Source organism: Castanea sativa, chromosome 3 (assembly GCF_040712315.1).
Source record: "Castanea sativa cultivar Marrone di Chiusa Pesio chromosome 3, ASM4071231v1".
In the NCBI taxonomy this organism is placed as follows: domain Eukaryota; kingdom Viridiplantae; phylum Streptophyta; class Magnoliopsida; order Fagales; family Fagaceae; genus Castanea; species Castanea sativa.
Genome location: NC_134015.1, coordinates 55,680,915 through 55,706,759, shown reverse-complemented (window position 1 = coordinate 55,706,759; position 25,845 = coordinate 55,680,915). Strand labels below are relative to the sequence as shown.

Sequence of the window (25,845 nt, the reverse complement as noted above, 5' to 3'; positions counted from 1 at the left end):
GTAGTTTAAGAAGGGTGTTCACAATTCCAAACTGGCCATGGACGACCTTTATGGACGACTTGGAGATAGGCAAAATCAGCACCCCATCAATTATTATTATTAATTTTTCCAACATCTAAGTCTCACGCACTCTCTCATCAATTTCTCTTTTTCCATCATTGACGTGAACGGGTTATAAGGGTCATATTGAGGTGCAGAAGGCGACATGGTGAGGTAAGGGCATGGCCATGGGGTTTAGGATGTTTCACAGCGACAATCTCCACGAGTTTGGTAGGGGTGGAGGTTGTTGGTTTCTCTCATGATCAAAGATGCCAATGGTGGAGGTATTAAACTATTAATATCAACGATTAAGAATGAGATTTATGACTTTGCACTTTGCAGTGGTTTTGGCTTGAGATTTATATTCTAGTTCCATACTTCCAATTCTTTTCCATTCATTAATTTCCAATATTGATTGTGAAACACCATGAGCAGGAAGATGTTGATATCCAAAATTTGAAGTGAAATTTTTATTTACTTATTCCTAGTGGTCTTGGGAAAAAAGACAAAAATAAAAAGACTTTTGTTAATGGATGTTCTTGTACACTTGTTAAATGGGTTTTAGAATGGTCCAACTTGAATTGAAAAATAACAAAAGTTGATAAAAATATGGACTTTAAATAGAAAGCAACTTGAGGGTTTATAAAAAGTAAACAAGTGATATTATATGGATTCCAATCAGGGACGAAGCTAGGGGGGTGAGGAGGGTAGTTGCCCCCGCACCCCCCCCCCCGCGGCTCGACAAAAAAAATAGTAGGGTGGCTTTTAAATTATAGTAAGAAGAAGGTTTGTATTTGGTTTGACAATATATCCATCTCAAAGTTGCATCTCTCTCTTTTTTGGTAGAAAAAGGTGCACCTCTTAAGACTTATAGAGCAAATAATTGCCTCATAGCTTTGGCTTGGGGCTGGCCTGGCATGCATATAATAGCCAACTAGCTTTGGCTGGGACTTGGTGTCAATTCTCCACTTCACCATGTGGATCCTTACTAAAAAAAATATCTTTATGTAATAATTATCCTACTTCATAAAATTTTGTATAATAAACCAAAACTTTGAGATAATTATATAATAGCACAAAATTACGTTAGTTGTATTTGGTGTTCATACTTAATTACTAAAAATATTTTCATTTATAAATAGAATGTTTACTATATTAAAAAATAAAAATAAAAAAACAGAAGATGGCTTATTTATGCAAAAAAAAAAAATCATTTACAACTACCCAACATATATGTAATATGTGTGTGTTTCAATATACATGCATAGTGTATATAAATTTTGCCCCCCGAGTCAAATCCTGACTCTGGCACTGACCCCAATAAAAAAGAGCGATTTAGGTTTGATCTCTTTCATTCCCTTTTACAATTGTAGGTTTTTGGTTATGAAGGAGGCAGAAATGAAAATAAAAGAATAATTAATATATTTAGCGTGTGTTTGGATAACCTGCGTTTGCGTTTTGCTGAGAAATTTCAGCGTTTTTTTTTTTTTTTCCTTCTGCTGCACGCTTTTCACAGGGGACAAGGCTACTGTTCATGCTACTGTGCATGAACAGTAGCCGATTTTGTTGACTTTCAGCACATTTGTGGGTCCCGTGTACTGTTCACGGGACCCACAAACTTCACTTTTCAGATTTTTTTAAATTAAAAATGGGACCCACGACACTATTCACACATTTAAAAATTATTTTGGTACAGTGTTTTCAGTTTTCAATTTTCAGCAATAAGCTGTATCCAAACGGACCCATAGAGATTCACACTAAAACTTTGCCCAAACCCCAAAACCAAGTTAAGAATATTTTCCAAAAAAAGAAAAAGAAAAAGAAAAAGAAGCCAAGTTAAGAATATTTCATACTTCCAATACTTTTCAATTCATTTCCAATATTGATCGTGAAACACCATGAGTTGGAGGATGTTGATGTCCAAAATTTGAAGTGAAATTTTTATTTACTTATTCCTAGTGGTCTTGGGAAAAAAAGACAAAAATAAAAAAGACTTTTTTTAATGAATGTTCTTATACACTTGTTAAATGGGTTTTAGAAGGGTCAGACTTGAATTGAAAAATAACAAAAGTTGATAAAAATATGGATTATAAATAGAAAGCAACTCGAGGATCAATAAAAAGTGAACAAGTGACATTATATGAACCCAATAAAAAAAGAGTGATTTAGGTTTGATCTCTTTCATTCCCTTTTGCAGTTGTAGGTTTTTGATTATGAAGGAGGCATAAATGGAAATAAAAGAATGATTAATATATATATATATATATATAGAGAGAGAGAGAGAGAGAGAGAGAGAGAGAGAGAGAGAGAGAGAGAGATTCACACTAAAACTTTGCCCAACCCCCAAAACCAAGTTAAGAATATTCTCCATAAAAAAGAAAGAAAAAGAAGCCAAGTTAAGAATATTTCATACTTCCAATACTTTTCCATTCATTTCCAATATTGATCACGAAACACCATGAGTTGGAGGATGTTGATGTCCAAAATTTGAAGTGAAATTTTTAATTACTTATTCCTAGTGGTCTTGGGAAAAAAAGACAAAAATAAAAAGACTTTTGTTAATGATTGTTCTTATACACTTGTTAAATGGGTTTTAGAAGGGTCCGCCTTGAATTGAATTAACAAAAGTTAATAAAAATATGGACTTGAAATAGAAAGCAACTTGAGAATCAATAAAAAGTGAACAAGTGACATTATATGGATCCCGATAAAAAAAAAACGATTTAGGTTTGATCTCTTCCTTTCCCTTTTACATTTGTAGGTTTTTGATTATGAAGGAGGCAGAAATGAAAATAAAAGAATGATTAATATATATAGAGATTAGCACTAAAACTTTGCCCAAACCCCAAAACCAAGTTAAGAATATTTTCCAAAAAAAGAAAAAGAAAAAGAAGCCAAGTTAAGAATATTTCATACTTCCAATTCTTTTCCATTCATTTCCAATATTGATCGTGAAACACCATGAGTTGGAGGATGTTGATGTCCAAAATTTGAAGTGAAATTTTTATTTACTTATTCCTAGTGGTCTTAGGAAAAAAAGACAAAAATAAAAAGACTTTTGTTAATAAATATCCTTATAAACTTGTTAAATGGGTTTTAGAAGGGTCCAACTTGAATTAAAAAATAACACAAGTTAATAAATATATGGATTTTAAATAGAAAGCAACTCAAGGATCAATAAAAAGTAAACAAATGACATTATATGAACCCCAATAAAAAAGTGTGATTTACGTTTGATCTCTTTCATTTCTTTTTACAGTTGTAGATTTTTTATTATGAAAAAGGCATAAATGAAAATAAAAGAATGATTAATATATATAGAGATACGCACTAAAACTTTGCCCAAACCCCAAAACCAAGTTAAAAATATTTTCCAAGAAAAAAAAAAAAGCCAAGTTAAGAATATTTGTTCATAACTTTCGGTGTTGACAAGTTGATTCTGAATCTTGATTCCTATGTTGGTGATGAATTTTTTACATTTTTGTTTTTGGGCGTAATACAGAATTCAATTCCAAAGTCTTGAATGTTAAGTCGGTGATAAAGAGATCTTTTAGAGGTCAACTCCAAGATCTTGGGAATCCAATCGTGTTTAGAATACATAGGCGGATGATAGGCAAAGGATAATAAATAGTTGACAATTATTCTTAGATGACAATTATTGTTAGATCCAAACAAACCGACGCGGTTAGTAGCCACAACACAAGCCCCACCACATGGAGGGAAAAAATGTGGAATTTTCTCTACCAATACAAAAGTAATACTGCTAATGAAATACTAGTAAATAAGGAAAATATATGTGTAAATTGCTTCTTCTTTTTTCCCTAACTATAGATGAAATTGTAAATATGTTTTCTTTTTTCTATCTTTTTTTAATTATTCATAACAAATATTTTGTTCCCCTGGTTAGGATTTCCATAAATTTAAAGGGAGTCTAAAATAATCATTAGGGGAGATTACATGATAAAGCTCAAAGTTTATACCATGTTTTATTTTATATTAAGTTGCATGATTTTTTTAGTTCTATCAAATAATACCCAAACTTGATGAAATAGTTTCAAAATTTGAAGTTTCTATCTATCCCTGTTATTTATTTATTTAATTTATTCTATCTTTATAATTCGTAATTGATCATGTAGCTTTTATAATTCCAAGAATAACAAAAATGGACAAAGACTTCAAATTGAAAAAATTTCATGAGTTTAGAACTTTAATTGATTAACTTATAAATTTGGAGCTATAAAGTTGGGACCTTTTGTGTAATTTTTTTAAAATTTTTATTAATATTTAAGGAATAATATTACTCAAATTTTCATATAGCTGTATATAAGTCAAGTTAAGTTGAGTATTAAAAGTTCAAAATTGTTTATTTTAAAATTTTTAAACACAAGCTAAACTCAAACTCATTACCAAACTAAAATACATATTCAAGCTTGGTTTGATTTCTTATCAAACAAGGTTGAACTTGTTCACGAATCACTTGATTAAGTTATTATTTTCTCAAAATTATTACTAAATTTTTTTCCCATTCACAAATATATCCTAATAATTAATAATAACTAAATTATAATTAAAATTATATTTTTTTGACTTAATTAGATTCATCAATCTTATATTTTAAAAAATTGTATATAAGTTTACTACAAAAACTATTTATATCATCAATAAATTATAAATAGTAATTTAATATCTTATAAAATAAGTTAGAGGTGCGGATGAAAGGTGTTTCTTCAAATCTTAATGCTATAATTGTTACAAATTTTTGTTTCTCAACAAAAAAAAAAAAAAGTCCATATAACTATATTCGAAACATTTAAACGTATAAATTAATAATAATACTATGTATATAACTTAATCAAATCTCATACTCATTAGTTCGTTTACAAACATATTATTACAATTGAGTTCGAGTTGTTCAATAATCAATCATAAATTTTTGCTTTAACTTGACCCGTTTGTCAAATAAACAAATAAAATCTAGTTTTTTTATTTTCAAGTCGAGTCGAGTCTGAATTGTTGAGTATCCTAATTAGAAAATTTTAAGATGGTGAAAATGCAATTAAGCAAATAGAGTATATCTATACTACTATTTAAGGGGTTTCCCCTGTTTGGATTCCACATTTTGGATGCCTAAAGTACCCTCATCATGTCTGCTTACAAGTTTTCAACTAAGGAGGATAAATATGTAAATTCCACATTTTGGATACCTAAAGTACCCTCATCATATTCACTTACAAGTTTTCAACTAATGACTATACTATTATTTAAGGGGCTTTCCCTGTTTGGATTCCACATTTTTTATGCCTAAAATACCCTCATCATATATGCTTACAAGTTTTCAACTAAAGAGGATAAATATGTAAATTCCACATTTTGAATACCTAAAGTACTCTCATCATATCCACTTATAAGTTTTCAACTAACGAGGATAAATATGTAAATTAAAACTCTTACACTTTAAAACCCACACAAACTCACGTACGCTTTGTAGTTTCTATCTAACTTTTTATCTCTCATTCTTCTTCAGATTGAAGACATTTAGTTTAGCTCTACATCCTCCTTTCTTTTTCTTCAGATTAAAGAAATTTATTGTCAGAGGCTCCAACAAATTTACAGGTTCTATTTTTTGCAAGTTTTTTTTTTTTTGGTTTATGATTTACTTTCTTTGAGCTCTACTCTTTTTTTTTTCTTTTTTATTTTATCTTCCCTCTCCCGTTCTCTCAAATCCCAGGGACGAATTCTCAAAATAATCCGTCAAATCTCATCTTATTGAACATTGTCAATTTTTCCACCTGGAAAAGCTTGAATTGTAATTTGTCTAGATGTCCGTTTCTTTAAAAAAAAAATTGCTACCTTCGTTAGTGGCTTCTATTTGACCAACTTGCAGTTAACTTATAAGTATGATACAACTATATACCTCCTCCTTCTTCTTTCAATTACTTAGAATAAAATATTTGAGAACAAAAAATAGAGGCCTAATTGATTTTATTATGGATATGAACCACAAAAGAGCAAAGAATTAAAGATCATATGATTTGTGCTAGATTTTCATGTGATTTTGTGATGATGTGGTGATTAGATTTTAAAGAGTCCATGATAGAGTTAAATTCTAAAAAATCTTTATCTTCTATTTCCTCACTTCTTCTTCTTTTCTTTTCTTTTTTTCCTTCTACATATTTTTTTTTTCTTTTTAAGAATTTTTTTTACCTTCATTGTATATGTTTTTGGCGTTAAAGTTTTTTAGTTTTTTTTTTTTTACCATCATTGTATATGTTTTTGGCATTAAATTTTATTATTTTTTATTTAGTTATTTATTTAAATAGTTGATGATGTGATGATTAGATTTTAAAGAGTCCATGATAGAGTTAAATTCTAACTTTGGTTTGTTGGTTAAATTTTTTTTAAAAATACTTGGTTTAACCTTAATTCTTTTATCTCTCTCAGGTTCATGTACGTACAAATTTTTTGGATTGCATTGAGGAGTCATTGGAATGGAATATTAGATAAGTTCGGGTGAGAGACTTTACAAGAATTATTATATGTATTAAACCTCACATAAAGTGGTTGTTATCTAAGAAATTGTTATAAAAAAATTTCTTTTGTAATAGAAACTATATTTATCATTTGTATAATTCTATGTCAAATTCGATTTAAATTTTTTTCCATAAGTATTAATTTACTACTTCATAAAAAATGTTACGTACCTTTTTCTCAATTTCAAAAGTTGTTGATGTTGTTGATATATTTGAAATTTAAACTATTTTTAACTTTTGTTATGGATGTGTAGTGTTTCTTTTGGTATTGTTGTTCTTTTTTAAAAAATTTAATAACATTTATAAATTTTTGTTTAATTCAAAATTTTAGTTTTTTAGTCCTAAAAGTTAGCCACTTACTACACATCTATAACAAAAGTTAAAAATCTAACCCACAATCCCACGTTTTATTTTTAATTTTTTAATTTTTAAACAACCTTAGGTTTCCTTTCGGTTTGTTCAAAATCCAAATAATGCTAATGTTCTATTTGAACTCAACTAACTTCATTTTCCTTAATCACGTTTTCTTTTGTAAAAAAAAACATCTCACATTTTCCTCTTTTCTTTTTCCTTTTAAATCTCTTCGATATTTTGGTGGGGAAAAAAAAGACTCCTACTATAAAACCACTAGTATAACTTCTCCATCCATATCCTTATATTTAGGCACTAACATATCTAATTTTGAAAGAAAATAAAATGCTAAATTTTAGGGAAATTTAAAAGATTAAGGTGGGGAATTGGTGTGACCCTATCCTTATTTAAAAGTTTATCAAAAAAAAAAAAAAATACACATTTAAAAAAACTCCCATGTTCTATCCATGTATTATTTAAAAGAAATCTAACTTTCTATCCCACATTTAAAAACTACCCGACCAACTTTTTTTTTAAACCCAAATTCACGTTTTACTTAAAAAAAAAAAAAAAAATCTCTTCCATATTTTGGAAAAAAAACTACACATTTAAAAAAACTCCCATGTTCTATCCATGTATTATTTAAAAAAAATCTAACTTTCTATCCCACATTTAAAAACTACCCGACCAACTTTTTTTTTAAACCCAAATTCACGTTTTACTTAAAAAAAAAAAAATATCTTCCATATTTTGGAAAAAAAACTACACATTTTAAAAAAAATCTCATGTTCTATCCATGTACTATTTAAAAAAAATCCCACTTTCTATCCCATGTTTAAAAACTACCCATCCACCTGGTACATGGCTTGCATTTTTGGATTGGAATTTGGATGCTTCTACTAATTTTTACAATAGCTGAGTATCCAATAAATTTAAAATTGACAAACTATGATTATCAATACTTATATTGCATTTTTATAAGGCTCATAAGTAAATTAATAAGTTTTTTCTAGATACTTCTAAACATTAATTCCCAATTGTATTAGCCTTTTGTTAAGGTTAAAGCACCATTTAATACTTTATTAAAAAAAATCTCAAAATATAATTGTGGTTTTATACAATTAACATGTATCTCTTGCCATAAAATTTTCAATTTATGCTTTTATTTACTTATGTTATGGATGTGTCGTAAATGACTAAATTTTAGGATTAAAAAAACTATATAAAGGTCATCACATGTATTTTGTAAGTAGTTTTATTGTTACAATTTTATTATGCATTTTCAATATATGCACTATCTATAAGATTTATTCAAAAGATTTTTTTTTTCTCCCCTAAAGCTTAATACTAAATTATTGCATCATCTTATAATCAATAACATACTGATTATTGTATAAATAATATTAGCAAAAATACATAATAGTTACGGAATAACGCTTGCTAGGCTGGTATATACATACACATGAGCAGTGTTGAAAAAGTAAAACTAGAATAACGGATAGAATACCGAACTTTCCTTTCTCTCTCTCTCTCTCTCTCTCTCTCTCAAAAAAAAAAAAAAAAAATCAAAATCCATTTCCCACTTTCAAAATTCAATATCTAATATCCTACCCGACTTGGATCCGAATTCTTTAGATAGTTTCCAACCCGATCCGAGCCGATCTAATGAGCTCCGACACATCCTCCGGCGGAGACAGCACCGGCAGCAAAGGCGGCGGCGGAGGCGGAGGCTCCACGTCAGCGCCGTTGCCGTTGAAGCAGAAGGAGAAGGAGAAGGCGAGAGTGAGCCGGACCTCTTCGATTCTCTGGCACGCGCACCAAAACGACGCCGGAGCCGTCCGGAAACTTCTGGAGGAAGATCCGACGCTGGTGCACGCTAGGGACTACGACAACCGCACGCCGCTCCACGTGGCGTCGCTCCACGGCTGGATCGAAGTCGCGAAGTGCTTGATCGAGTATGGCGCCGATGTCAACGCTCAGGATCGATGGAAGAACACCGTAAAAAACAAAAAACAAAACAAACACTCTCTCTTTTACTGTTTCTTCGTCAATTTTTTTTTTTTTTGCAGTGTTAATTTCTTTTTCTTTTTTCACTTTATTTGTTTAATTTGAAAATATAATTGTGAAATTCAACAGTAATAATAATAAAAAAAAAAAAATTGTGCAAATTGTTGTGTACAAGTAAGTTTTGATTTGAACAATGGAATTGATAGTATAACTGTGTTTAAATTTAAATGAATAGATTCCATCTCGGTGTTCGGTATTGGTAATTTGTTTACTGATAAATTGGCAATTGCAAATGGTGGATTTAATCGTTTAACTATTATTTTAACGGTTAGAATAATGGCTTAAGCTTTTGGTAGAATCGACAATTTAGTGAGAATTTCAAATTTCTGTTAGACATGTATTTTATTAAATTTTTTGAATTTTTTTTGTTAAATTTAATGAAAACCCTAACAGCAAGGGACGGATAAATTAACAATGGTTAAGGGGTACATTTCTTGGTTTTGAAGCTTAGGAGGGATATTGCGAGTGCACTATCATTAAAGAAAAAGGGTAGTAAATCTTGCGGTTCAAATGTAATGTTTCGATATGCATTAGAAGTAAAAGTGATTTTTATTTTTGGGGCTTAAATTTAATGTGGAACGGTAATTGGGTACTAATTGTATGGAGGTTCTCTTGTGACAGCCTTTGGCCGATGCTGAAGGAGCTAAAAAGCATACCATGATCGAGTTGTTAAAATCATACGGTGGCTCGTCTTATGTAAGTCTCTGGCTTTAATTTTCCTCTTCTTGTCTTTCCTTTTGCTATTTAATGTCATTTGCTTGCAAATGGTTAGTTAGCTTCTTCTTCTTGTCTTGTTTCATTGAGTTGTTGAGTCTACGATTACATGTTTTTTTCTCCTTATTGTTGATTAGTTACTAGGTCTGGTTAATGAGTGCCCTTAGGGCATCTATTAATCAACCATTCTAGAAAACTTTTTATGAGAAATTGAAAAAGTTGTAAAAAAAATATCAGCTGCTTTTTCATTTTCCCATAACAAGTTTCCTAAAATGGTTTATTAATGGATGCCCTAATCTGTTAGTAAAATCCTAGTTACTATACTGGGTTGCTTCTTCCAAACTGCTTTTAGTAGAGTTAATGAATCAATGGGTACTTCTCCAATTAGAATAGGTGGATGGTAAGGTAGAGGGTTTGAAATCCACCTAGTGCTTGTATAACTTACCAATAAATAAATGAATAAAACAGCACTTACTAGAATGTATCTTCCAAATGTTAATAATCTGTTGGCCATTATGTATTGGTACTAGGGTTTAGTTCAGAATTTATTAATACTAGAGATGAATCTGTTTTTATCAATATTGGAATAGAAGATGCTTTTCATTCTGTTATATAACTGACCATTATATTAGATAATAAATACATGGCCTTCTTCACTTACCATTAGAACTAGAAAATGATAACGTGATAATAAAGTCTTCTTAAAGAAAATAGTTGGTATTTGCTTTCGGTAATAGAAATGGGGACTTGTTATTTTATGGAATAATCTGAAAAGAAAAAACATGGGAATTCACTCTCTATCTTTCTTTTACCTGGACCTTGAATCAGAGTTGTAATGTCTATCACTGTTATTAAAATGGTGTAACTGTTTAGGTAAGGTTCTAAGAGATGCTTACTAAGGGTCTTTTTTATATTGTCTGGTTGTTGAGTGATAAAATCTAGGCTCTTAAGGAACTAGTTGACAGTCTACGTTTTCAGATACTACTGCTCTTCAGTTAGAGTCTTTAGAGAAACTCAGACTACATTTTATTGGGTAATTTTAGCAGTGGTTTCTTTTGAGGTGCATCACTGGAAACTATTTTGGTCTGTTGTTGCATTTTGATTGCCATCAAGGATAAACCGAAGTCATGAGTTTTAGGGATTTTATCTTCCATTGACCCCATGAAATGTGATATAACATCATTGTACACACACACACACATATATATTTATTTCCTTTTTTATTTATTTATTTATAATTCAATAGTTATAATGGGGGAGGGGGGATATGAACCCAGGACAACTCCCCTGGAAACACCAAGAGGTGCTAGTTGAACTACAAGGCTCTTGGCCATCATCGTACATATATCAGCACATTGAAGTATGATTACTAGGATATTAGACATTTTCTGGGGGTTGATAGGTGGGAATCAAATTTATCCATGAATATCGAAAGAAAAGATCTTTGGATTACCTAGCAATTGCCTTTACTTTGCAGCCATGGCAGCTGCTACGGCAAATCTCCCTCTTCTACTCTCTGCTATCTAAGCAGAGGGAAGTTAACATGTGATTTCCCTTTAACAAAAAAAAAAAAAAAAAAAAAAGAGGAAAAAGAACTTAGTTTGGTGTATCACTTATTATACCTGCTAATCAAGCTGACTTTGGGGTAAATTGGCATTTAGCCTTTGCGATCTTGAAAGGGACTCTATCTTGGTACTGGGTTCTCGATAGTTAACTTTGGACGGAATGAGTCTTTGTCTATTTTCAGAATGAGCACGTAATAATATCTAATGGTGGCTTTGAACCTCTAAACATCATGGTTGATTTGAAGTCTTGCTCGCACTTTGAGTTCCCAGCTGTTTTTGAAACTTGTATCATTGAAAACACCTAAGGGGTGCTACCTATGAAATATATGGTGTTCTAAGCTCTCAAGAGGCTACTTTTTTTATATGTTTAACTAATTCTTGATCACAAGTTGGATAACTTGTCTAAGGTATTCTATTGTATTCTAAAATGTCTTAAGGCATAGCAATCACTCTCAAAGTTTAAAATAAGCTGCTGAAATTTTATTGAATTTAGGATCTGTTTGGATATTGCTTATTTTACTGAAAACTGAAAACAATAAAAAAATAATAGTAAAGTTACTATTCACAAAGAAGTTACTGTTCATAAGCCTAAATGCATTGTTCATGGACCATGAACAGTGCAAGAGGCGCTGTCTAGGGAAAAAAAAAAACGCAAAGCGCAGGATGCTTTTCAGCTATCCAAGCACTCATTTAATCTCTTTATTTGAAAGTTATTGACTACATAGTGGCCTACATATAGGTTATTGCAGAACCTGTTCCCGGAAAGACTAGGAAATCCTGAATAAAATTTTCCTATAAACAGAACTCCCAATAACAAGGTGAAGTAATTAAGAATTTCTACAACTATTAGAAAAAGGACTCAAAACGTACATTAGGACTCATGGGCCTTGGATACAGCCTATTACAACCCATTCCACAAAATATTGAAATTACCAGATTACACTTATTATAATTAAACTGAAGCAACAACTTTCTAACCTAAATAAACTTAATATTAAGACTCAATAATAACTTAATTAGGCTATGAAAGGTGCCACATTGAAAATAGACCACAATTCTTGAATGTTTTAGAATTTAATTTTCTTTTTCCTCGAACTCTTGTTGGCTGCAACAATATGTGTTTTCTTATAGATATGGAAACAGTTTACAAGTCATATATAACCAGTTTGCTTCAAAGTGGAAATGCTATCTGCCTATCTCTTGTTTGTGCTAAGTGCTTTAGCATCAAATTCCTTCCATTGGCATAATAATGCTAGGAATACCTGAATACTGCATGAAGACTCTCTTATATCTTGTGGATTTTGTGTTTCATTTTCTTGTGCGGGCTCTAAGTTCAAGTGTTCTGCAGGGCCAAAATGGAAGTCATTTTGAACCAAAGCCTGTTCCGCCCCCTCTGCCAAACAAGTGTGACTGGGAAATTGACCCTTCTGAGCTGGACTTCTCAACCTCAGCTATGATCGGGAAGGTGTGATTTTATTTTTCTTGATATTGGTGATAAACAGATTGTATGTGATTGTTTGAATGTTCTAAACTGGGCACCAGTGATTGGTGTATTCAAACATCATTACTAGGGTTTTCTGTCTACTATTCTGCAGCCAGAATGCATTTTAATTTTAGCGGTTCTAGAATCTGCATCTGGTTTTGGTAATATTTGGACTGTTTAAACTCCTATATTTTGTAATTGCTATTTTTCTTAGCTGGAAAATGTGATTTAGTATGCTAGATTGTGTATGACCATTACAAAAAGAACCATTCTAGGTTATCTTCAGGAGTTAGTATGAAAGATTAATGGAGAATTTATTACCTTTTGTTTTTAGGGATCATGTTATGTCTTATTACATGCTTTCATTCTCCATTACAAGATGCCACCTATACAATATTCTTGTACTTTATTTCCCCTGGCTAGGTAAAGTGCTGAGATGATTATCTTCACCTAAACAAAATATAAGGTAGCTTTGATTGTAAGAATGGGTAGTTTCTTTATGCTAATATATTTCCATCTTTATTCTGTAATTTCTCTTATTTGTTTCATGCTGCGGGTCTGTGGTGCCTTGTTAGTTCTTTAATTTAGTTTGCAACTTAAATAATTCATATGCTGCTGGAAATCTGGATATCAGGACACAGCTCTTGGTTTGTATTACTATTAATATATCTGTCAGATGTACTTCACTGATGATGGCTGATGCTGGCAGGGGTCTTTTGGGGAGATTTTAAAAGCCTGTTGGCGTGGAACACCTGTAGCTGTCAAACGCATTCTTCCATCACTTTCAGATGACAGATTGGTGATGTAAGATACATTTTCTTATAAAATTCCATATAGGGGTGCCGCTTTTTGTTTGCTTTTTTTATTTGCAACAGCATAAGTTGATTGTTTTCAATGAATAGTGTATTATTTCCCTTTTTTTTTTTTATGGTTTATATATTATGTCCTAACTCCACCAACGTCATACTTTATTATCATATCCTTTCGCATAGCCAATCTCAAGCCTGGGTAAAAAAGGAGGGTTTGGTAGGTTGATAGGCATTGTTATGAACATGAATCTTATTTATATATGAGCTGGGTAGTTCCCAACTAGTGACAAAGTTTTAAGGAAAGACATGATTCTTCAAGAGGTAGCTAGGGATATGGCCCTAGAAAGGACCAAGTGGCGTAAAAGGATCCATTTATCAGTCGATTAGGGCTTGGTTGAGTTGAGTTGTACTTATGGCTTATTTTATGAAATTGAGTGGGAAATACTTATAAAAAAAAAAAAAAATTTTGAAATTGAGTGGGAAATGTGATCAAAACCAAAGTAAAGGATGAAGTTTATATTTAAAAAAAAAAAAAAAGATTTCTGGAGGGCCACTGTCATTAAAAAAACAATTAATCCTTGTCTCCTATAAATATAATCAAATTTTCTTTCTGATCCAGTTTCTTGTTTATCAAAAATGTAAATTGCTTACCTATTCTTTGCTTTCCTGATTCAGTCAGGACTTCAGGCATGAGGTTAATTTGCTAGTGAAGCTTCGTCACCCTAATATAGTCCAATTTCTTGGAGCTGTCACGGAGAAGAAGCCCCTGATGTTAATTACTGAGTACTTACGAGGGGTATATAAATGCTTTTTTCTTTTTCTTTTTTAAAAAATAAAAAAATAAAAAAAAAGGGTTAGGATAATAGAATCATAATTGTGTGGTTTGAAGTTCTTGCTAGTGATTTAAAGAATGTACTTATAGAGACACCTTCCTTAATTGTTGCATTCATCTGCTGTTTTAGGGTGATCTCCATCAGTACCTCAAGGAAAAAGGTTCACTTGGTCCTTCAACAGCTATCAACTTTGCATTGGACATTGCCAGGTACTTCAAGTTCTAACTACTTCTAGAAGAATGCCATACCTGAACCCCATTGTTATAGATTGTTGGTTATTGTTGGGGAGATAAATTTCTTGGAGAGACTCATTGAGTAGTTAATATAACATATAGAGACATGCTTAATTCAAAAGGCTTGAGCCCAATGGATATGAGCTCTACTATGTTATATTAGTCACTCATTGTTCTCATCATTATTCAATGTGGGACTTCACACACACGTGTATACCCAACAATTATTGCATCTGTGTTTGTAAATAATTGTTGTACTTAAGTAGAAAAGTTCATTTTAGTTTCACTCTTTTTTTGAGGTTGTATGAACTAATTTTGTATAGAGTGATACGTATCCAGAACTACATTCGTTAATCACAATTAATTGGGCTGCTATGGATCCTCATCAATTGAAGGGAAGTGGAGAAATGTGGAAAACAATTATACATGCATGCACACGTGCGAACACGTGTGTGTGTGTGTTTGTCAGTTGCATTGATTGGAGTTCTGCTACTGCTTAGATCATCCTCTTTTTTGGACATCTGTTTTTGTATTAAACTCAATCTATTGTTTGTTATCAAAAAAAAAAGAAAGAAAAGAATTTAAAAACTCAAGTGAGTTCAATTGTTATGCTAATCTGATTTCTATTATCTTATGTGGGCAGAGGCATGGCTTATCTTCACAATGAGCCAAACGTCATAATTCACCGGGACCTAAAACCAAGGTGAAGTTATTCTGTTTCAGATTTTGGTGGGCATATTAACTTCTTTATATTTTACTGGTGACTACTGATGTCATGCTCTAATCAGTATTTTAACATGTCCTTGTAATTAGGAGATTATTAGTCTTCACAGGATGAAATGCTGTTTTCCCCAATTGAAATGGTTACATTTTATTTCTTTTGTTCTGGTTTTCATCATCAAGAACATGTAGCTGGCCTCTGTACCTTCATTTTATTTTACCTGATGAAATATGTTTATAAATTTCAGGAATGTTCTTCTGATCAATTCCAGTGCAGACCATTTAAAAGCTGGAGATTTTGGACTAAGCAAGCTCATCAAGGTTCAGAATACTCATGACGTTTACAAAATGACTGGAGAGACTGGAATTTGTGAGTGTCTCTGATAACTTCTGTATATTGAAATACGATTTATAATACTGAAAACTTAATTATTTTTTCCCTTCTTATGGGTGTGGAAATGAAACAAAAGACCGGTATATGGCTCCTGAAGTTTTCAAGCACCGGAGATATGATAAGAAGATTGATGTCTTCTCTTTCGCAATGATACTTTATGAGGTAATGCTTGCTTCTGTAAGGATTTGAGATAAGATCATCTCAAAGTACTTGAAATTGGTTCTAATTCATAATGTTCCCAACTAATCCAGATGCTTGAAGGGGACCCACCACTTGCAAACCTTGAGCCTTATGAAGCGGCAAAATATGTGAGTGAGGGAAACAGGCCTACATTTCGCTCAAAAGGATATACTCCTGAATTGAGAGAGTAAGTTTGTTGTGAAAATTTTATCAACCACAAAGTTGCTTCTTTTGTCATGCATGCATGGCCCAACTATGAATCATATTTTTTTTCCTAATAAAATGAATCTAAGATTTTTCTGCTGTATAATTATTAATAATTTGACTCAACAAAGCTTTACCCAAACTAATTTTTAGCTGCACAAATTGTTGTTGTCATCATTCTATTCTGTCTAGGTATACATATTTCCTCTTTTCCTTTCTCTTCTTTTCTTGTGGTCTAAGTACATGAACAGTTGAAATTATCAGCCACCATTTTGCCAAAAAAAAAATTGTCAGCTGTCTTGTCTTCCTTACAGCCTTGTCTCGTGTTCTTTTTCATCTCCCTGTTGTTCCTGCAACACCTTCAACAGAACTAATCTCTTCTAACTGGTCCATTGACTAATTTTGTTCCTTGAGAAAACCATTGTTGCTGATCTTGTATTGTATTGGTACTATCACTAATTCCTGATTGCTTTCATATCTTATTGTCCTTGTTTTCCCAATCCCGACTTGGCATATGCTTTTTAGCTCTCTGCAATTTCTCATTCTTTTCTTTTGACATCTACTTGTATGAACTGTGCCTATTTGATCTCTCATTTGGCATAGATAATGATTTAGAGCAAATAACTTTTTGGTAGATTGAAGAAATTCATAAAACCCATTATTGCAAATAATTGTGGATTCTTATCAGCCAAAATGGTTATCTCATGGTCATTAATTATACTATCTTCATAATATTTTCATTAATTTGCACTTGCAATTTCTGATCTTCTTCTTAGACTCTGACACCATTCTCAGTAGATTTATTTGCCTGTATTCAGCATTTATGTAATCTATTCAACCAAAATCATGTCATGTTGTTCAACATGCATTAGGATGCTGATTTACAATTGGATACTCTGTTATTTTTTAGAAGAAAAGCACTGTTGCTATATGAATAAAAAACTTTTGTAAATATTATCCGAGATATACGCTAGAACTTGAACAATCAGATTGCTAATCTCTTTTCATATTCAATGGTTTTAGATTAACAGAGCAATGTTGGGCCCATGACATGAACCAAAGACCTCCTTTCTTAGACATCCTCAAGAGGCTTGAGAAGATAAAGGAAAATCTACCGAATGACCATCACTGGAACATATTTAATACATAAAAATTCAAGTCCAATGGCATGGTCTGTATGTGGATGATATATTTTTACCATTTCTGCTCCTGTACTCTTCCATTTGAGCTGATGGGGATTGTGAAGGGCCTCAAGTGGGCAATTTGTGAGAGTAATAGCTCTGACTGGTTTTCCAATATTCTGGTCGGATTCTTTTCATGAATGGAGCAGGTAATGTTGATTACTTTTCTCAGACTCTAAGACTCGTCATGTTTTGTATTGATCTGAACCAACCTATCCAAGAGTCTTATCCAAATTAGCATATATGTAGAATGTTTCATCCTATGACTGGATTTTCTTCATTTTGTCTTTCATTTGTAATCTGCTTCTGGTCCCGAAGTGTATTTGAGAAAAGAGCAACATATAATTTTTTTCTGGTCTTTAATTGTTCTCTCTCAACAGTTATAGATTAAACCTTTTCAAAGTTACTAGGATCTTTGTGTAAAGGATGGATTTGCAGATTGTGAAGATGTTTATTTTTCTGGACATATGGGCCATTATAAAGATGGTACTGCTGCATGTATTGGTGTACTCGTTTTTGTTTCTTTCATGGGACGTAGAGGATGGGGATGCGCTAGTCAGGCTTGTAGTACTTGAGCTAGCTATTATTGTGATGGCCTGATGGCCAGAGACTTAAATGCGGAATGGGGCCTGGTTATCGTGGGCTAGGACACAGTGTGGACCTATCTGTTGTCTGTGGATTACATGATGATGTGATGCACAACTTTGTGTTCGGGGCTAGCTTATAAGCTAGCTTTTTGTTTTTTAACATTTATATACAACTTTTTAAAATCTTTTTTTTTCTTCACATTTTCAAAATATAAGTATACTTTAGCTTACTTTAAATAAAAAACTAAATAAGTTGTTCTCAAACAAATATTAAAATTTCTAACCAAGTTCTATTAATTGGCTTTAATAATGCTAAAAGCCTTGTGGCTAAACTAGGTCTCACCCAGAGGGAAAATATGTTTTTGAATGGAATCCCTCCACCCTATTTGTTATGAAAAAGAAAAAAAAAACACTATTAGTAAATAATTTTAAATTTAATATTTTTTATTAAAAAAAAAAGAAATTATACTCAACATACATGTGATTAGACCCGTTTTGACTTTGACATATGTGATTTGAAAATTGTTACTTTGCCCTCTTGACATGGTACCTGTTAGACAACTGTTCCCAACTTTTTCTTTTGCCGTTAGAAAAATACATTTTGACACAAAAACATAAAAGAAAACAGATCAAATACCCCTCCAAAAATGCTTTTTCACGCCATTTTCATGCACTCGCAAAAGTATGCTCTCATACAATTGCCTGCATTGTGTGCTCACTTTCTTTTGTGAGTCTCTTCCGTATCCCTTTTTGTCTTTGATGAATAGTCTGTATGTGTCTTTGTGGATTAATTTATACACAAACAAAACAAAGAATAAGTAGTAGTAGTAGTAATCTAATCCATCTTCATAACAAACACAGTTAATTAATACGCATCACTCTCTCCTATCCGTCAGATCTAGCCTAAGAACAACCCCAGGCCTAATGCCTTTTGTCTGAGTTTCTAACCACAAAAAAAAAAAAGGGTCTCCTTTATAATTTTTTTCAAACTCCATTAGTTTTTCCAATCTCAAAAGAAGAAATCGCTTCAGCAAGAGAGTTGATGTGAGATGTGGGCCTATGTTTTTGTCTTCAGATTTTTTTCTTTCAGTGGTTTTATGCTTCACTGTGAGATGTGGACTGTGGAGAGATCTGAAGCAGTGAAACCATTTTTTTTTTTTTTCTACAAGCCAAGGAAAAAATAAAGAAACAAAAGTTGGTGTTTTTATAGTTAGGTATTTAACTAGACACATGGCTGAAATTTAAGAAATGTACATAAGAAATAGTACAAATTTGCAAAAGTCGATCCAATAACATAGATTTCTCCTATTGATTTGCTCTATATCTTGTGTTAATGAATCCTAGGAAAGTGGCATGAGAAAGTTTTCTTGAGAGGGGTTTGATTTGTTTTCTTTTTATGTTTGTGTTAAAATGTGTTTTTTTAACAGCTACTGGAGAGGTGGGTAACGACTCCCTAAGAGCACTAGCATTGGGGATTGTAAACACCATCCAGTTGCTATTTTACATTCAAAACCTCAAAAATGCTGCTCCATCCAGGTATGGGTTCTTAAAAGATTTTAGAACCTGTTAACAGTTGGTTCTTATATATAGAACCAACTGTTCACTTGGATGAAAAAAAAAATACTATTATTTTAATCGAGAAATGTGAAGAGAAGAAAAAGAAATGAAAGAGAAGAGAGAGAAACATGATTTTTTATATTATTTGATGTTGTAGTTTATATTAATTTATTGAGTTGTATATAAAAATAGAAACTGGAATGTTGGGTGAGTTGTAAATGAAATGGTAAAATAGATAAAGTAGGTTTTGAGGTTATAAAATAGAACTTTTTTGGAATCCCGAATGAGAATGCTTTAACAAAAACTACCTTAAGTGGGTAAAGTGATAATTTTCAAACTTTAGTTGACAAAGTTAAAATGGGCCTAACCACAAGTGGTTTAAGTTTAATTTCCCCTATAGATTATAGATTATGAGTAATGCTAAATGCACAATATTTTCGCAACAAATTATTTGTGATAAGTTGTTATTAGTGGGTAAAAAAGTGATGTTCGTTGTTGGCCCAAATTAGAACCAATAATAGCTTATTACCTAAAATTTGTTGTAAACTTATTATGTACAAACATTTCTACATAGATGATAGAGATAGTAACCCTTTATTACAAAAACAAAGCATTTTTATCCCTAAAACAAAACGTCACATAGTGCATAAAAAAAAAAATTTAGGAAAAAAAACACTCATATCCATAGATTCCATAACACTATTTTGTCTTTCTGCAAACAAAACAAAGTAGCATGATCCACTTAAAACACTTTTTTTTTTTTTTTTTGCTGGCCACATGTTCTCAAGCCAAAGTCTTTTGTAGTTTTGTTTTGGCATTTGTTTTGGCATGGCAATAAACCGTTAATCCTGTAACTTGAACAATTTTTTTCTAGACCTTCGAGCATTTTGTACGTATGCCAATTGAACTATAAAGCTCTTAACTTTTATTATAGAATCTTAATTAATATAATTTAGATTAATTTTATTTTCAATCTTGTCTTTTTATCTATCCCGAAACACACACCAAGAATCTATAAGTACCAAAGGTCCTAAGCACATAAGCTGTCTCACTAAGTCCGCTCACCTCCGAAAATGTTTCCTCAAGTTTCCGTAGCCCCTGCTCAAATCTATATTTATATATTACTAAAAGCTAAAGTGTAGCATTTATAGTTGCTGAACTCCTGTTGCACCACCTCATTGCTACATCATTTGCCACATAATTATTATTCTTTTTCTTTACAAAAAAATATATAAATAAATTATTAACTTTACATATTCATCTTTGTCGGTTTTAACATTTATATATATATATATATATATATATATATATATATATTTCCTTTTTATTTCCAATTTTCCTATAATTTTTTTTGCATTCACTTTTTTTTTATAATATTTACACTTTCTTCAATCTTTCTTCACACTTTCTTCTTATATATATATATATATATATATATATATATATATATATATATATATATATATATATATATTTCCTTTTTATTTCCAATTTTCCTATAATTTTTTTTGCATTCACTTTTTTTTTTTTAATATTTACACTTTCTTCAATCTTTCTTCTTCCCTTACCTTTTCATCTTCCCACTACCCTCTACTTTAATATCACTATTCATCTTTCCCTTCATCTTCCTTTATTTGTCTCTACTTATTCACTCCCCCTTACTATAAATTTGTCATTCTCTCTTCCATTCTTTACATAGTTATCTCTCACAAAAAAGGTTATCTCTCTCTCTCTCTCTCTCAATGTTTTGGTGGATTTTTATTTTTGTTGCATCTCCACTTTAGGTTGATAAATTTTTGTGTTTTTTAGAACTCTAATTTAGGTTGATACGATTTAGTTTTGTGTTTTAAGTTATTATTATTATTTTTTTTTCTCTTTGATCGTTAAATTTTATCCAATTATGTTATAAAAAATTAAAGATAGTAGATAAAAATATAATAGTATTCCATTACATAGAATAATTTGGATAATTTAGTTTTTATTGTTATATCTTTTAATTTTTTTTTCTCCTCATCTTATTTTATTCAATATTCAAATTCAATCACATCCTCCTTATCATTAAATTATTCATTTTTCTCTCTCTCTCTCTCTCTCTCTCTCTCTCTCTCTCTCTCTCTCTCTCTTTTTGTTTTAAAAAATAAAAAATGTAATATTTTACTTAAATTCAAATAAAAGAAAATTGTGCTCATCAAATTGTACTCATTTTTTTAACATTTACACTTTCTCCAACCTTTCTCATTCCTTTTACCTTTTCATCTCCCTAAACATTCTACCTTGATATTGTAAGGACCAAAAGCGCATAAAATCAGCTTAGAGACTTGGCTGTTTCTTTATTCACTAAAAGTCCGCATACAATACATTTGGTAGAGAAGGTTCAACAACAAAAGTCCCTTCTCCGTAGTGTCCTGACTCTTATTTATATCATTTGTTCCTTTCATCGTGGCCTCACACCTCGCAATCTACTATGTTTTTCCCCTTGACACCTGTCTGTCGGTAATGGAACAGAGTTCTAACTTTGTGTTCAGCACTGTTCAGGTCATATCTACATTAATGCAACGGATTGAGTTGGTATCTTCTAATTAATGCGGCCAGAATGGTTGTTGCCGGGCATTTAATGCAACCCTCTAAATTAGCCTGCCACCTTCGGATATTTGTAACCCTTATGCCAGCAGCGCCCATGCCACATCATCTTCGGGTATCTCCAGGTAACTTCCCTTACTCCTTTACTTCATCTTGCTTAATGCATGTCGGCCTTCCTTTCCTCGGGTCTTCGGGTTCTTGGGTCCTTGGAACCCCACAACAGCCCCTTTAACACTTGAGTTATTAACAATCAATTAATAACCAAGTTTTAACTTCTCACACATGCTTCTTACCTTCCGTTTGTTTTCACACGTACAGCCGTCTTTTCACTGCCCCATGACCCGCGTCTGACGCCTCGTATCCCACGATGGAGCATTTATGGAACCTGGCGTTTCTTTTCCCGCGCACGTTCTACGACTGGATGGGTAATGTACGGTTCAGATCCCGCTCTCAATTATGAGCGGGAAAGTTACCGCTTTTATTTCTTTTACCCCACCCCTATAAAAGCAAGCCTTTTGGCTGGACGAAGCTCATTTTGGCATTCTGAAGGATTGAAAGAAGAGTGAGCTCCCGAGGACCATCTTTAAGCGATCTTCAGAGGTGTGTTCATTTTCCTTTCGTTTCTCTCTATTTGCTTGCTTTTCTCCTCTTTCCGCGGGGATTAATGGGTAGGTACGCTAAGCTAGTAAACACAGATGAGGCGAAAGCCGCCTTTAAAAACCGATATAGGATTCCCGATGACGTAGATATTACATACTGTGAGGAAGAAGAGATTCCACTCGTGTCTCGGCTTCCTGAATCCGTTTTGATTCCGATGATTGCCTTTATCGAGGGGGGTATGGAAATTCCTATGGGTAGAGTAACTAGGGACTTTCTAATAAACTATAGGCTTACCCCCTCGCAATGTTCCCCAAATATCCTTAGAATTTTAGGATGTACAGACGCCCTTAACCGAAAAATGGGGACCAATTTAACCTGGCAGGATGTAAATTGGGTATATAACTGCCAAAAAGGGGACAGAACTAAATACTATATGAAGTGTAGGATCCCCTCCGTTAGGTTGATTTCTTGTCTACCTGATTCGAGCAAAGGGATGGATGAAGATTACCTTGTCATCTCGGGCAATTGGCATGACGGTTTACACTGCCCTACCCGAGAAGGGGTGCCAGGTAGGGTTCCCGAGGACTAACTTAGTACTTAGGATTTGACCAAATTCTTTTTATGTGCTTTGTACTACTTTAATGTATTTATTCTTAACGATTTCGTTCCTCATTACAGACGATTACCATACCGCTTTGAACTTGTCTGCTGTGAACCGTGCTGACCTGAACAGGATTCTTCGATCAGAGATATTTATACACCGGGACGGACAACTCCGAGCAGCCCACATCATCCTAGGATACACCCCATCCACCAAACGTTTCCAAAGCCCGAAGAACGTAATCAGAGCAAGGGATCTTCGCCTCGCTCAAATTGACGTTGCGGCCCCGGGATTCCTACTGCCCGCACCTCCACCTGCAGGAACTCAGGACGCACAACTTCCTGCTCCTCTTGCCGCCCAACTACTTTATCCTCTGTTGGACCAAGCCGCTAATCTTGTCGCCGAGGAGAGAGTTGCCACGCCCGAGCCGAATCCTCCCGAGGTGACCGAGAAGGATTTCGAAGTGTTCTACCGTCCAGACGCTCCTTCCAGCTCCAACCCATCAACCAGCAAAATGGGTTTTCAAGAGAAAGAGCCCGACCTGTTGGCTTTACTGCAGGCGCATGCAGGCGGCTCTTCACCGGCGATTCCGGTCCCACCTCGTCCAGTTACTCCGGCCGTTACCCGTGCACCTTCCTCGGAGGCGGCGGACAAAAAACGAAAAAGAGGCCAAAGTAGCAAAAACGTGATAGAAATCGAAGAAGGGGAGAGTCTTGACCCTTCCACTAAAGATACCAGGGCTGGAAAAGCCCTTTCCAAAAAAGCTGCTCCTACTGGTTCGTCGAAGGACCCCAGTAGTGAGTCTACAAAGAAGGCGTCAGCCTGGCGACCCAACTTCACCCTCAGCTCGGGTAGCCCGGTCTTGGATGATGCTAACTTGAGGGACCCGAAGAAGGGAAGCTCGAGCTTGGTGGCTGAGTGTTTAGAGAAGGCTCTATGCCTTCCCGAAGATATGGCCGAGTTGCGGTCCTTCCGCAAGAGAGAAGTTTTCCTGTCTTTAAAACAGGATTTAGCCAAGGTACTTCCTAAATCTTTGCACATTTTGTTTTTGAGCTTAACTGTTTTTTTTGTTTTTATGACTAACTCTGTTAATTCTAATGTATCATAGGCGGTCCAGGCTTCTTTTATGGCTGAAGAGTGGGTAGATCATTCGTTGGATCTAGCCCGAAAAGCCGAGCAGAATGCCGAGGCGGCAGTGAGGGCACAAAAAGAAGCTGAGTTAAATTTAAAGGAAACCCTCACTCGCTTGTCTGAGGTAGAAAAAGCTCATAAGAACGCTGAGGCTGCCCTGCAAAGCTACGAATCACAAGCAAACCTTGCTCTTGAGGCTCAAAAGCAGGCTTAAAGTAGGCTTGCTCTTACTGTTGTTGAGCTTAAGCAAGTGCAAGGGAAACTGGCCGCTAAGGAACAGGAGCAGGCCGCAGCGGAACAAGCAGCATACGATGCTGGAATGAAAAAGGCTTCGGATAGCTCGACCGCCCAACTCAAAGGGGTTGCTAGGGCGTTTTGCTTGGAGGTATGGGGTCATGCCTTGGACGCTGCTGGGGTAGCTGCCGATGCTGAACTTCGGGCTCCAGATAGTGTTTACTATCCCACAGCATTACGACTTGCTCCTGCTCCCCCCATGCCACCAAGTGAACCAGCTGAGCCTATTCCTGCTCCTGATCCTTCTGATGCAGCAGCCTCAAAAGGCCCCTCTCCCACAGCTCAGCCCGTGGAAGAAGTAATTGAGGGTGATGTGGCTGAAGAGCCAAAAAAGAAGAAAAAAGATAAAGAACCAGAGAAAAGAAAGGACAAGCAGCCTGTTGCTTAGTCATTCTATCGTGATTGTCTCCTTCTTCTTTTTGTTTTTCTTTTTTTCTTTTTTTTACGGATGTAAGGGGCTATATGATTGCCCCAGTTTTGTAACGAATACTTTTTAAGAAATTAATATTTAGCCTTTCTCTTTTGTTTCATATACAATTCTTATTACAATGTGCTGCCATCCAACTGTCGCTTTATACGCATTCAGATAGAAGCTTACTCGAATTAAAAAATCATCATATCACTTCAAAATTGTTCATTATACTAATGATTTTAAGAAACACGAAAAGCTTAACCTGGGCACCATAATTTCACTACTTAACCTTTTTTGACGTTTGAAAGAGAAGGCATGAGATTCAATATGCTAATGAGGGACGAGGCTTAATGATTTGTTTATGCTAATGCTTTAGATGCTTGAGATTCCTTAGCCGTGATCTTGTTGGATTTATAATTCTTGAGTTATGGTCCGAGGAACCAAAAAAGAACAAAAGTCAGTTTAGCACTTATGTTTTTGCAAGTGATTAATTTCTCTTAGACTTGTGGCCTGAGGAGCCGAACAAGAACTAAGGTCAGTTTAACACTTGTGTTTTTGCAAGTGATTAATTTCTCTTAGACTTGTGGCCCGAGGAGCCGAACAAGAACTAAGGTCAGTTTAACACTTATGTTTTTGCAAGTGATTAATTTCTCTTAGACTTGTGGCCCGAGGAGCCGAACAAGAACTAAGGTTAGTTTAACACTTGTGTTTTTGCAAGTGACTAATTTCTCTTAGACTTGTGGCCCGAGGAGCCGAACAAGAACTAAGGTCAGTTTAACA

At 33.6% G+C, this 25,845-nt stretch overlaps 1 protein-coding gene across 1 annotated transcript; it reads left to right on the top strand.

Moving 5' to 3' along the window:
• Positions 1-8,411: 8,411 nt before the first annotated feature.
• On the top strand, positions 8,412-17,767 carry LOC142626733 (serine/threonine-protein kinase VIK-like). Its single transcript, XM_075800442.1, has 11 exons — positions 8,412-8,918; positions 9,609-9,683; positions 12,615-12,731; positions 13,459-13,553; positions 14,234-14,354; positions 14,521-14,600; positions 15,268-15,327; positions 15,593-15,714; positions 15,815-15,900; positions 15,990-16,105; positions 17,146-17,767. The coding sequence occupies exons 1-11, from the start codon at positions 8,586-8,588 to the stop codon at positions 17,270-17,272; spliced, it is 1,332 nt and encodes a 443-aa protein (XP_075656557.1). The 5' UTR covers positions 8,412-8,585; the 3' UTR covers positions 17,273-17,767.
• The last annotated feature ends 8,078 nt before the right edge of the window (positions 17,768-25,845 follow it).

Coding starts and splice junctions, on each gene's coding strand:
- LOC142626733 (XM_075800442.1), top strand. CDS start 8,586: ATGAGCTCCGACACATCCTCCGGCGGAGACAGCACCGGCAGCAAAGGC. Junction 8,919..9,608: donor AGGATCGATGGAAGAACACC/GTAAAAAACAAA, acceptor CTCTTGTGACAG/CCTTTGGCCGATGCTGAAGG. Junction 16,106..17,145: donor TATACTCCTGAATTGAGAGA/GTAAGTTTGTTG, acceptor CAATGGTTTTAG/ATTAACAGAGCAATGTTGGG.